We start from the raw sequence: 12788 nt of genomic DNA on the forward strand, positions 1-12788 counted from the left end.
TTGTTTAGTTAATTGTAAAGTAAGCACAATTATTTATAGTCTACATACATTAGTAACAGTCTATAGTTCATTTCTGTTTAAAAGTCTTTGCTATTTATTTATTTATTTATTAGAAACAGAGTCTGGCTCTGTTGCCCAGGCTGGAGTGCAGTGGTACAGTCATAGCTCACTGTAGCCTCAAACTCCTGGTCTCAGGTGATCCGCCCACTGTTGCCTCTCAAAGTGTTGGGATTACAGATCTAAGCCACCACACCCAGCCTCTTTGCCATTTCTTATATGAAGTTATTGTTAATTACCTAAAATACCAAAACCAGCTCTTTGAGAGATGCCCACAAATAATGTCTATCCCACACAAATTCTCATTTTAAAATCAGTTTTCCTTCTACCTTAAAAATATGGCAATATGGATTATTATACAGCTTCAGTATAATGCTATTATTTGGTTTATTTGAATTAGGACATGACATAATAAAAAAAAAATTCTCTATACTCACTTAAAACATTTGCACCAGAGGTGGGATAATCCTCAACAGGCTCCACAAAGTTCAGGGGGAAAATCCCAGTTCTGCCTCGAACTTCTCCTCTGGCCCATTCCTCATTCACGTACTCTTTAAGAATAATAATTTCTCCCTCTGAGAAACTCAACTCATCCTTCTGCTCTCCAATGTATTCAAACCGAGCAACACATCTTGAGCCTCTGAATGAAGAACACGTTTTGTGGATTAGACTAGAGAGTGTTTTAAAATGCTTAAAAACCTTCATTAAGTCTTTCAATAAGTATTTATTCTGGGTTTACCATGGAATAAGGTATACTAGGCTAATTTGAAATTATTCCATGAAAAACAGTAAGTTACACTTTTAATTAACAGATATGAACCTATTCACTCAAAAAGGCTAAAGCTCAAGGTCACTCACAGAGTGCACGCAGCTGGGTGGTTAGTTTATCCTGCTGTGTCTTTTGATCATCTTACTCCCCAGTCTCCATATGTTTGTATCTTTGGGCCACAGCAATCCATGGTCCAGTCTGAACCCTTTCAATCATAAATGCACTGAGTTGAGGAGTGTTAACCCTGAGAATCTCAGGGCAAGTCATCAAATTTCCTGACTAGTAATCAGGGCAGAATGCAATGGGCATCAGCTAGGCAAAGTCGATGCTCAATTAATCAGTGAGTTGGCCTTAAAAACTAGGAGAAGGTTTAAAGAAAACAGAAACTTGGCATATCATAACACAGTCTTGGACCTAACTCTGTTGCCTTTAAAAACGATTTTTGTATCTCCTTTCAAAGGGCTTCATTTCTGACATTTGGGACAATCCTTACATGATCTGCAATTTTGACTGAAAATAAGATAAAAGCAGAGATAAAATTGTGTCTCTAGAAGGTGTGCTTCAATACTAATCCCTAAATTTGAGGGTTTAGAAAGGAAGTTTCAACAGCAACAGGCCAAGGAGAAGCAACTGCCTAAAGAGAAAAGGTTGATTCTAGCTCTAACAGAATTCTGATATAAGTCAGATCAATGGGTCAATGACTGTAAAAGCCCACTTCAAATTCAACCTGCTGAGACACAGTATATGCTGCTTAAAAATAGAGAAAAACTGAATATGAAATAGAATTCAACTGCTGTGGATCGGAAGTTTTCTTATTTGTGATAACCTTTGCATTTGTTTTCTAAAGTCCTCTGGGAGCATCTCCTTATGTCTGACCTATTCATAGACAAGTTTACAGTCTTCAGCAGGTAATGAATTCTATTAATTTGCTCATTTAAGTGGAATATAAAGTTGCACTGTGGCAGTGTTTTAAATCACAAAGGAGTTACAACGACACATAAAAGGGTATATAAATTCAGGGAAAGGTCCTCAACTTAACTCTTCCTTCATTTTCTTCTAGTTCCTCTTAAAAACAAAAAAATACAAAATGTCTACCAGTTATTGTAGGATTCATATTTCTATAGGATTTAATTATTTCTCATGACAAAAATACTTGAACCTTCTAAAAACTGGGTAGATAACACCAGAAGGCCAAAATAAAATGCAGTAAATGATGAAACTATCTCTGCTCATGCTAAGGCCAGGCTGCAGGAAGCATTGGCATAGACTATGCTTTGCTGCTTTCCCTATGTCCTGCATTGATGTTGGAGAATTGCTTAGGTAAGCTTCTATCAGCATGTTCATGATGTATTTTTTTAACCCATTGTCACCTTTTAAACAAGTTTTCTTTGTAATTAAAAAGACACAGTGAGAATCGGAATAATCACCATGTGAAGTGTTTTCTTTTAAAATCAAGAATAAATAAATAATAGAGAGGGGTTCTTGCTATGCGGCCCAGGCTAGTCTTGAACTTCTGGCCTCAAGCAATCCTCCCACCTCAGCCTCCCAAAGTACTGGGATACAGGTCTGAGCCACCATGCCTGGCCTTGGAGTGTTTTAAGCTTGATAATTCTTCACGATATAGATGGTTATCTCCTTTGTATTTTGTGCAAAAGAACACAAATAAAACTTACTTAACACAATGAGATGAAACAGATTCTCTTTTCCCATTTCCTCCTTCTGGAATATCAATCTAGTAAAGACAAAATCAAGGCAACAATTTTTTTTTTTCAGATTTTCATAAGATAAATTTAAGGTTAAGTAATTAGAAAGTGCATGATTGAAATGGATTTGTTTAGCTAGGTGTTAATCTGATTAAGAGGAACTACAGGTGCTAACTGGTAAAAACAAAATCCTGAATTTGGATTAAAACAAAGTATAACGTGTGAAGTAGCCTTCCTTGAGTAGCCAATCAATTCTCTTATTTGCTGGAATAACCACATTAATATCACTCTAATTCTGACTGAATTTTCTTTATCCCCCCCCTTTTTTTTTTTTTTTTTGAGGCAGGGTCTAACTCTGTCACCCAGGCTGGAGTGCAGCGGCACAATCAGAACTCACTGCAGCCTCAACCTCCCAGGCTCAAGTGATCCTTCTGCTTTAGCTCCCCCAGGTAGCTGGGACTACAGGTATGTACCACCACACCCGGCTAATTTTTGTATTTTTAGCAGAGACGGTTTCACCATTGTTGCCTGGGCTGGTCTTGAACTCTTGGACTCAAGCAATCTGCATACCTTAGCCTCCCAAAGTGCTGGTATTATAGGCGTGAGCTGCCACACCCTGCCAGCTCTATCCCATATTCTCCAGGTTGAAAACTGCAGCTGAGAAGGACTTAAGATAGAAATCAGGCATTAGGCATTCACAGTGCCACGCATTAGCTCTACCACACCTACTCCAAGTGTTGGTAGAACCCTGCAATACTTCTCTGACCCCAAGATAAAATATTTCAATAAAACTCTGGATTCTTGGCCCGGGTGCAGTGGCTCAAGCCTGTAATCCCAGCACTTTGGGAGGCTGAGGTGGGTGGATCAGGAGTTCGAGACTAGCCTGGCCCAGACGACAACTGCGAGACTGTCTCAAAAAACAAAACAAAACAAAACAAACAACTTGTGGATTCTCTTCACATTTATAACTGGAACATTTTCTCCCTTCAACATGAATAGGGAAGGAAGAAAGGAATCTGTATTTAGCAAACATCTACTAAATGGCAAGCACTTTATTTTATTTATTTTTTGAGACAGGGTCTCACTCTGTTGCCCAGGCTGGAGTGCAGTGGCATGATTATGGCTCCCCACAGCCTTGCCCTCCCATGCTCACACCATCCTCCCACTTCAGCCTCCCAAGTAGCTGGAGTTGCAGACACATGACATCATGCCCAGCTAATTTTTCAATTTTTTGTGGGGACAGGGTCTCACTATGTTGCCCAGCCTGGTCTTGAACTCCTGAGCTCAAGTGATCCTACCGCCTCAGCCTCCCAAAGTGTTGGAATTACAGGCATGAGCCACTGTGCCCAGCCAGGCACTTAATGTAATATCTTATTTATAAGGCTCAGTAGAGAAGGGCTGGGTTGCGATAAAATATTTGGCTATAATGCATGCAATCTAAAACTACTTAAAGCTTGAGGTTTATATTAAATAAATCAGTGCCTTCTTGATGAATTTTAAAGGTTTGAAGTTTTAAAACAATTTTTTAAACTTGTGGGCTTAGAAATAACACACTAATAATATGGCAGATTCTGTGTGATTGGTTTCAGTGTGGTAATTGTGCTTTTTAAAGTACTGCTACATCGGGCAGAAGGAAAATGAGGAAGAGTGCTAAAACAAACATTATTCTTAATATTAATTTAGAGAATGTAGTTGAACTTCTCCAAAGAATCAAGGCATAGATAAACTGGACAATTTTTAATGCCTACCCTTCATAATCCAAGAGATTCAATTCATTTCTATTTGAAGAATTCAGATTTTCTGTTAGTCTTGTTTTCTAATTTTGTGATGTAATGAAATTTGTTTACTTTTTCCTTCCAAATAAGCTGTTAATGCAGTTAGGCTAGATTTTTTTGATATTTCATAGTATCATAAGTTATATCAGGGACGGAGTCATCCTCTTCCAATGATACAAATGTGTGAGGGCTGTCTGATTTTATCCCCATATTTCACAGCCATCTGGGCTTACACACAGCTCTCACACACAGGAATGCTTTCACAAGTTAGGCTGTGAGGGTATATAAAATTCTGGTGCTTTAATATAATTATTCTAATCAGATTAGAAATTATTTTGTGGGCACAACCATTAATGAACCACTATCTACAATACAAATACCTCTGTATTCCCAAATATATTTTTTTTTTTTTAAAAAAAGACAGAGATAAATAAGAATGGAAAAGATGAAAGAAACCCAAACCAAAATGTACTCCAAAGAAAAGAAGTGGTACCATAACCTCAGAGGACACCTCTACAGGATAATCTAGTATCATTCAATTCATGTTCGCTAAATGTCTCAAAGAATTACCATATATCCTTAAGTACTTAACAACCCTCCAAGAACAGCTGATTCACCAGTTGACCTGTGGTGGTCTTTCACCTTAGGATTTCAGATAGCATTTAGGCATTAAGTTCTAACACCCCATAATCTAATAATTAACCATCATCTAGTTGACCAAATCTTTATTTTTGAGTTTTCCAAATGCCAAATGAATCAATGAAAAAGGGTGAACTAGAATCTGGGTTTCTAGTTATTTTTTCCAACCTGCAAGTCACATAGAACCCACTGAGTATATGACTAAATTAAAACAAATACAACCCACTTACAATCACTTTGACATAGTTGGCAGGAAATATGCCAATCTGGTTTCTACAGTTCCCTCTGTACCAGTCTGTATCTATCTTCTCCAGAAGATAAACAATTTCTCCAGAAGTGAGGTTCAAATCATCAACTTGCTCTGTAATATAAAATTATGGTTATGTATGATGAATTATCCTGGTTGCAGATTTGATAAAGGCACAAAGTAGCATTTAGTTGTGTCCACTGAGGCAGTTATGTTCCACCGATTCTGAGAACATATTATACTAATCAAATTGACTTAAAAATGCTATTCTTTTTTGGATATTGTTATGAGCTCCCTTTTTAAAGACCAAATTAGTTATATTTACCATGCTTTGATTGATGGGAAATGGTTGAATAAAAACATTATTGTGTTAGCAAATGTTTCCTACTGTGCCAATACAAACCCATGCTGAATACACAGTGAACAATGAAAAAAGTTTATAGACATGGTATAATATTCTTATTATTCCCAATCATGCTTACAAATCATTTTAATTTCAAATGTTAACTAAGGGAGTACTATAACTCTTTAGCAAATAAGTATACCCATACCAAAATAAAAATCAGCCTATCAAGTGGATAAAAAGAGATTGTAAGTAAATCAGGAGTTTATTTGTAGCCTTGGGTATGAGGGTATTTTAAAAATTATTACAAAAGTACTTATATTATGGGTGGGCATGGGTGGCTCATGCCTGTTATCTCAGCACTTTAAGAAGCTAAGGTGGGAGGATCACTTGAGGCCAGGAGTTCAAGACCAGCCTGGGCAACATAGCGAGACCATGTCCCTAAAAAAAAAAAAAAAAAAAAAAAAATTAGCCAGGTGTAGTGGCACCCCTGTAGTCCTAGCTACTGGGGAAGCTGAGGGAGGAGGATCACTTGAGTCCAGGAGTTCAAGGTTACAGTGACTGCACCACTGTACTCCAGCCTGGGCGACAGAGCAAGATCTCATCTCAAAAAAAAAAAAAATTTTTTTGCTCTCATAGGTAAGTAGCAGCTGAGACAACTTTGAGGACAAAAGAACTTCAGTTATTATGTTAGAATTAACTTTACTACAATTCTTTTTTTTTTTTTTTTTTTGAGACAGGGTTTTGCTCTTGTTGCCCAGGGCGCAATGGTACAACGTCAGCTCACTGCAACCTCTGCCTCCAAGGTTCAAGCGATTCTCCTGACTCAGCCTCCCAAGTTGCTGGGATTATAGGCATGCATCACCACGCCCTGCTGCTTTTTTGTATTTATAGAGATGGGGTTTCAACATGTTGGTCAGACTGGTCTGAACTCCTGACCTCAGGTGATCCATCTGCCTTGGCTTCACAAAGTGCAGGGATCACAGGTGTGAGCCACCATGCCCAGTCATAGTACAATTGTTAATTAGTACCCACTATTTTGAAAGAGTTAAAAAGTTTGTGACTGGTAGGCAATTTGCAATGTTCATCTGTAAGGGAAAGTCTCTCTCTCTCTCTTTCTCAGGGAGCTTCAAAGGCAAGGGTATACAACTAAGCTTTCTGGAATGGCTGGTACAATCGACCCTTCTTGAAGTGGAGTCCCGGATCTAGTCTAGGACTCTACAGGCACAGAAAATGAAGAAGGATGCCCTTGAGAGGCTAACCCCAGGGCAGGGAGAAAGACTTACTCCTGGATCCTGTGGTTCTCCTACTGTATTATTTACATCCTTACCTGCTGGGAAATCATGAAGAACGACAGCATGAGGAGCACCACTGTCAACAGGCTTCTGAGCGTGGCTTGGATCCTTAGGGGGGAAAACAGGGCTGTGAATGAAGTGTGCAGGATAGATGGTGGATTTGTTATTCACTTTGAGACCAATTTCTTTTTTCTCATTAGAGTCCTCTTGACACAATTACATTATGAGTACAAGATGCAAACCACACAGCTAAGCCCAACAAGGGAATTATTATCAAGTTGAAGAAGAATGTGTCCTTGCCAAGGGAGGACAAAAATCTCAATTAAAATATCCCCCAGTGTGTTTTGTTTTTGCTTTTTTAAACTGAGAGAGTGAAACAAAAGGGAACTGTTTGTTTACTGTTAAACAGTGCCTATTCTACCCTGAAGTAGTGGTTTTTGACCTCTTTCCCTTTCAAGGGTAGCTTTTTCCTTAAAACTGTGATCAAGACGGAGTCTTAAAAGTTGTGTCTTTATTAGGATGGGAAAAGGAAGAAAGTTCTATGATTTATGCTCTTGCCTTTTGTAATGAAAGGAGCTAATGACTTTCCACAAAAGTATAATTCACAAAAAGTAAAATCCATTTCATTTATTACCTTAACTAAGTGCTTTTTCTAATTTGAAAGCAATGCTACCTCCCATGCCTGGTCTGCATTTTGTATTTAATCCGAATGGTTTATTCCAAGAGTAGTTCTAAATAAATTAGCAAAAATAATCTAACATTCTCTATCCATCTAGCCAATGGCCTAGATTGGCCAGAGGAGAAGGCAAAGCTGAAGAGTGACCTCTTCTTATTGACTAGCAATTGTTATTCTTAGTTTCTTTACATGAAGAGACAGGCTTATCCTCATCATCATCAAATCCCACTGAAGGATATCATTTGGAGTTATAACTTAACACTCTTCAACACTGGCAAGCCTGTGAAATAAATAAAGGCAGATTTTTGTGCCCTTTCTTGTCTCTTCACCTCCTCTAATAACTCTTGTCCCCTTAGAGACATCCTGACAGTTCGATACCTCTGCCCTTCCCTGGCCATGAAGCACCAGGCTGATCAGAGTGCACGGTCAATGATGGTCCACTCCATTTCAACCCTGCAGCACCTTTGCTGAGATCTTTTCTAAATTTCACCTGCTCTTTCAACCAAAATGCCCCTGCAGAAACACAACTTTCATTCTCTCAACTTAGGTAAACTGAAATATAACTTAAGTCAAGACTCTAACGGCTAATGTAGCTTACTATAGTGGCTTACCAAGATGACCCTAACATTTTTTCATGGACTGCTTAATGCTTTTCTCTAAATAAATGAACACTATGGAAATTTCATGAATTCTGAGATATTTTAGTTCTGACATGGCTTTTTTTTCTTTGACACAGGGTCTTGCTCTGTCACCTAGGCTGTAGTGCAGTGGCGCAATCACAGCTCACTGCAGCCTTGACCTCCAGGGCTTAAGTTATCCTCCCACTTCAGTCTCCCAAGTAGCTGCGACTACAGACGTGCACTACCATGCCTGGCTAATTTCTGTATATTTTGTGAGATGGGGTCTCGCCATGTTGGCCAGGCTGGTCTCAAACTCCTGGGTTCAGGTGATCCACCTGTCTTGGCCTCCCAAAGTGCTGGGATTACAGGCGTGAGCCACCGTGTCCAGCCTGGAGTGGCTTTTAATAATTACTCAGCATGGACAACAGCGATATGCCATGTCTACAAAAAAATAAAAAATTAGCCAGGCATGGTGATACATCCCTGTGTTCCAGCTATTAGAGATGCAGAGGTGTGAAGATCTCTTGAGCCCAGGCACTCGAGGCTGCAGTGAGCTATGACTGTGCTACTATACTCTGACTTGGATGACTGAGTGACTCTCTCTAAAAAAAAACTTAAAAAAATTAATTATTATTTACATAATGTATTACACATGTGCATGTGTGATTTTCATTTTCTTCTGATTTACATCTGTGGAGAAAAAGGAATTACTATTCAATAAGTGGTATTAGGCTAGATGGCTATCCATTTGGAAAAAATGATGTCAGAGACCTACCACACACCAAACACAAACATGAAATCTCCAAATGAACCAGAGGCCTAAACATAAACCAAGCCTTGGAGGGAGGGGATAATTTGTGCCTCCCGATCACACATTTTCCCTTCTCTGCCTTCAATGTATGGATATCACCGGCAATGCTGCTCATCAACCCAGCCTAGCAGGTGAAGGGCAAGAGGAACAGGCTAGACAGGGTTGACAACAAGGGGACCATACAATTCAGACCACACCACTGGGGTAGGTATCTGGTAGACAAATATAATATAATGCAAAGGACTGTAACTGCTAATGCAAATGGTTTTGTAATATTAAGAATAACTAATATTTACTGCTCATTCACTATGTGCTACTCACTGTGTTAAATACCTTATATGCATCAGCTCAATGAATTTGTTAAAACATCTTTGAGATACAACCCACATATGATAAAATTCACCCACTGAAAGTGAACATGGCTGTAGGATATTCATAGAATTATCCAACCATCACCATAACCCAAGTGCAGAACATTTGTATCACTCCCCAAAGAAACCTCCTACTAATTAGGTGTCACTCCCCATTTACCCTCCCCTCAGTCCTAGGAAAACCAGTAGTCTACTTTCTGTTTCTAGGGATTTATCTATTCTGGACTTTTACACAAAATCATATAATCTGTCAACTCTGAAGACAACTCTGTGGGCAGTTATCTCACACATTAAAAAAATAAAGTTTAGAGAAGTTAAATAACCACCGAAGAAGGTGGAAGGGGAACCAAATCCCACCTCCCTGAAACCCAGGTCTAGGGTCTCAACCACGTACCAGGCAACAACCTTCCACTGTTCCCATGATCTCTCTGATTCAACCACAAATGGTCATGTTCATTCAATATTTTCTGTTTGCCAAGTTAGGGGGAAAGTACAACACATTCGTAGAGATATTACCTTAAAACTAGGCTTTCAAATAGGTAAGTTTTATTTTTTAAAAATGTAACAATAGCCATTAACCCAGAAGCATAAAGGAGGATTCATTTCATTATCACCAATAGCTGCCTATCAGAGGCCAGCTCTCTGCAAGTCTATAGTAAAAGATGAGAAGGTGGTATTTAAGGTGGGAAGAACTTTGCACTGTTATAAAAGACTAACTTTTGGCTGGGCATGGTGACCTATACCTGTAATCCGAACACTTCGGGAGGCCCATGCAGGCAGATGGCTTAGCCCAGGAGTTTCAGACTAGCCCTGACAACATAGTGAGACCCTGTCTCTACAAAAAATTTTTAAAATTAGCCAGGCATGGTGGCGCACGCCTGTAGTCCCAGCTACTCAGGAGGCTGAGGTGGGAGGATTGCTTGAGCTGGGAAGGTCAAGGCTGTAGTGATCATACCACTTTATTTCAGCCTGCCAATGGAGTGAGACCTTGTCTCAAAAACAAAAACAAAAACAAACAAACAAACAAAAAATCTACTTGCTTTTAGCTTCTATTTTTCACAAAGGAAAGCTTTTTGGCAGTATAACTCCCACTGTTGCCATGAGTGTGTTCTGAAAAGAGGAAGGACAGCTATGACAGATGGATAATGCTGTACCAAAACAGACAAAAAGAGTCAGAGGAGAACTTTCCCCGTGGGAGTTAAAGTAAGGATTTTCATATGCCAGCAGAAGCTACCTTAACACCTATCTCCGCTGCTCTCCAAATACAATTTTTCAGTTTCTTAGCAAACTTCAAAAGATAAACTGCCTTCTAAGAAGAAAAAATTGGAAAAGATTATGAAAACTGGGATAAATGGCAAACCAAGTATTTTACTTGATTACTATTATTTTTCATATTTACTCCATTTTTTATTTGTATTTTTTTTCAAGACAGAGTCTCGCTCTATGGCCCAGGCTGGAGTGCAGTGGTACAATCATGGCTCACTTGCGGCCTGGATCTCTTGGGCTCAAGTGATCCTCCCACCTCAGTCTCCTGAGTAGCTGAGACTACAGGCATGCACCACCATGCCAGACTAATTTTTGTATTTTTACTAGGGACATGGTTTTGCCATGTTGCCCAGGCTGGTCTTGAACTTCTGGGCTCAAGTGATCTGCTGCCTTGGCCTCCCAGAGTGGTGGGATTACAGGCATGAACCACTGTGCCTGGCCTATTTTTCATATTTACTACGTTAACAGATAGTGAAATTTTACCTGGATAACTTAAGAAGCTCTTTAAAAAATATACTCCTACAAATTGTTCAACATCATTTTTCTTGCTAAACAAATGACTTTCAATAACCATTGCATCTTCCCAGGTTCCACTAAATCGGGACTTGAGGTTGTTGGATTACATTTCATTGTTTTATGAGCTATAATCAGAGAAATGAGGTTTATATTAAGCTTAAATCTTAAAGGGAAGTGCTTTTTAGTGTCAGACTTCCATTCTGCTGGAAAACTATTCTCTGACACTTTGGTAAACAGGTTTACGTTACTTAAAAAACAAACAGCTCTTACAGTTGAAAATTAATGACTGAGTATTCTGGTTGTTATAAGTCAGCACATTATGAAGAAAGCAAAACACAGGGTAGTCACTCTGTATCGAAGTGATTTGTATGGCAGCGGCAAGTCTCTTAGTAGTAATTTATTCTAAAAGTGGAATAAAATGCTACTGTAATTTTTACTCTGGTTACAATAAATGTGCTAATAAAAACCTGAAGATGAGATGTAATTAATAGTTCCATGAAATGTGCTGCTACGTGTGATATGAGGGCTGTAACAATATTAATCCCTTACGTGTGGTCTGCTTCTAAGATGTTCATCAAGTGGAGTGATAATCTTCATTTGAGACAGGTGAACCCTGCCAGTGTCTTCTCCCTTTTGGCACTCCAAGTAATTATCTTCCGTCTGCTTCAGCATCACAAGTACATCCCCACGCTGTAAGGTACAATACCACTCTCTGAAGCAATTATTATTTAATAAAACATTATTACTTTTTCACATTTTAATCTTTGGAGCCTAAAGCATTTAATAACGTGTAATAGTAGGATTAATTTTTTTTTTTTTTTTACATTAACCAGTAAAGAAAGAGCTTTACTTTACCTTACAAGAGAGTTCTCCAGGGTTTTGTGAGACAATATCTTCATTGGCAATTCCATGAGGCACAGACAGCTTAAATGTAAACCAATAAAAGGCTTATTCACAATCAAATAACCTCCTCTTACGTTACTGATCATTTAGGAATTTGGCATGTGTGTGCCTAAAGAGCACCTTCTCCAGCAGCTAAACTCACCCAGCTTCATCATGCTCTAGATCAACGGGGCCTGTCGTTTCTCATGGATGTTAAGAGGCTCTTGGGAGTTGGAGTTGGGCCCATAGAACCACAAGAGCTGAACATGGCCTAACATTCCCTTAATGACCATAACCAGGAAGTTCCATTCTACAGGATAAGATCCACCAAGTCCCCTGGAGGTTTGAAGGAGAAATACCCAGCACTCGACCTCACAGCCAGTTCTTTAATTCAGGGTTCTTACAGTGGTGGCCTCTGAAGGCTGATCAGTGATTGGAGCCCTCCGTGTACTGCCTGCCTGCCTGCTTGTTTCCATAGACCTTGAAGCTCTTCTTCTCCTAGAGTCTCTCTGATACCAAGTGTCTACTTAAATCCATTTCATGGCCTGATCCCAGCCACTTCCTGGTCCACTCAGCTCTGTCTGATCTTAGAATGGTTTTTACATCTGTACCAGACCTTGTCCAAGGGGCTCTGTTCCCTGCTTTGGAAAATTTTAGCTGATGAGTGCACACCAGAGGGTCTGTACTATATAAAAGGCATACCCTGGAAATGTAACCACACAAGCTCACATCCAACATGGGAAGAAGGCTGCCTGGGCCTTGGGTCACCCAGGAGCAAAGATCCACAGTGCAAGGATGTGGCCCTGTACCGCTGGCTT

General features: G+C 39.4%; 1 protein-coding gene across 12 annotated transcripts in view; it reads right to left on the reverse strand.

Annotated features, from left to right (window-relative positions):
• Positions 1–12788, reverse strand: part of SH3D19 (SH3 domain containing 19) — a 195416-nt gene that overhangs the window by 12504 nt on the left and 170124 nt on the right. For all 12 annotated transcript variants that reach the window (XM_037992782.2, XM_007999983.3, XM_073017673.1 and 9 more), the window contains 6 exons: positions 11944–12012; positions 11638–11778; positions 6864–6936; positions 5174–5304; positions 2500–2558; positions 495–697 (listed from right to left, as the gene is read on the reverse strand). In XM_037992782.2, the coding sequence (XP_037848710.2) occupies positions 495–697; positions 2500–2558; positions 5174–5304; positions 6864–6936; positions 11638–11778; positions 11944–12012 (676 nt within the window). The remainder of the gene's footprint in view (positions 1–494; positions 698–2499; positions 2559–5173; positions 5305–6863; positions 6937–11637; positions 11779–11943; positions 12013–12788) is intronic.

This window comes from Chlorocebus sabaeus, chromosome 7 (assembly GCF_047675955.1).
Source record: "Chlorocebus sabaeus isolate Y175 chromosome 7, mChlSab1.0.hap1, whole genome shotgun sequence".
Lineage (NCBI taxonomy): Eukaryota > Metazoa > Chordata > Mammalia > Primates > Cercopithecidae > Chlorocebus > Chlorocebus sabaeus.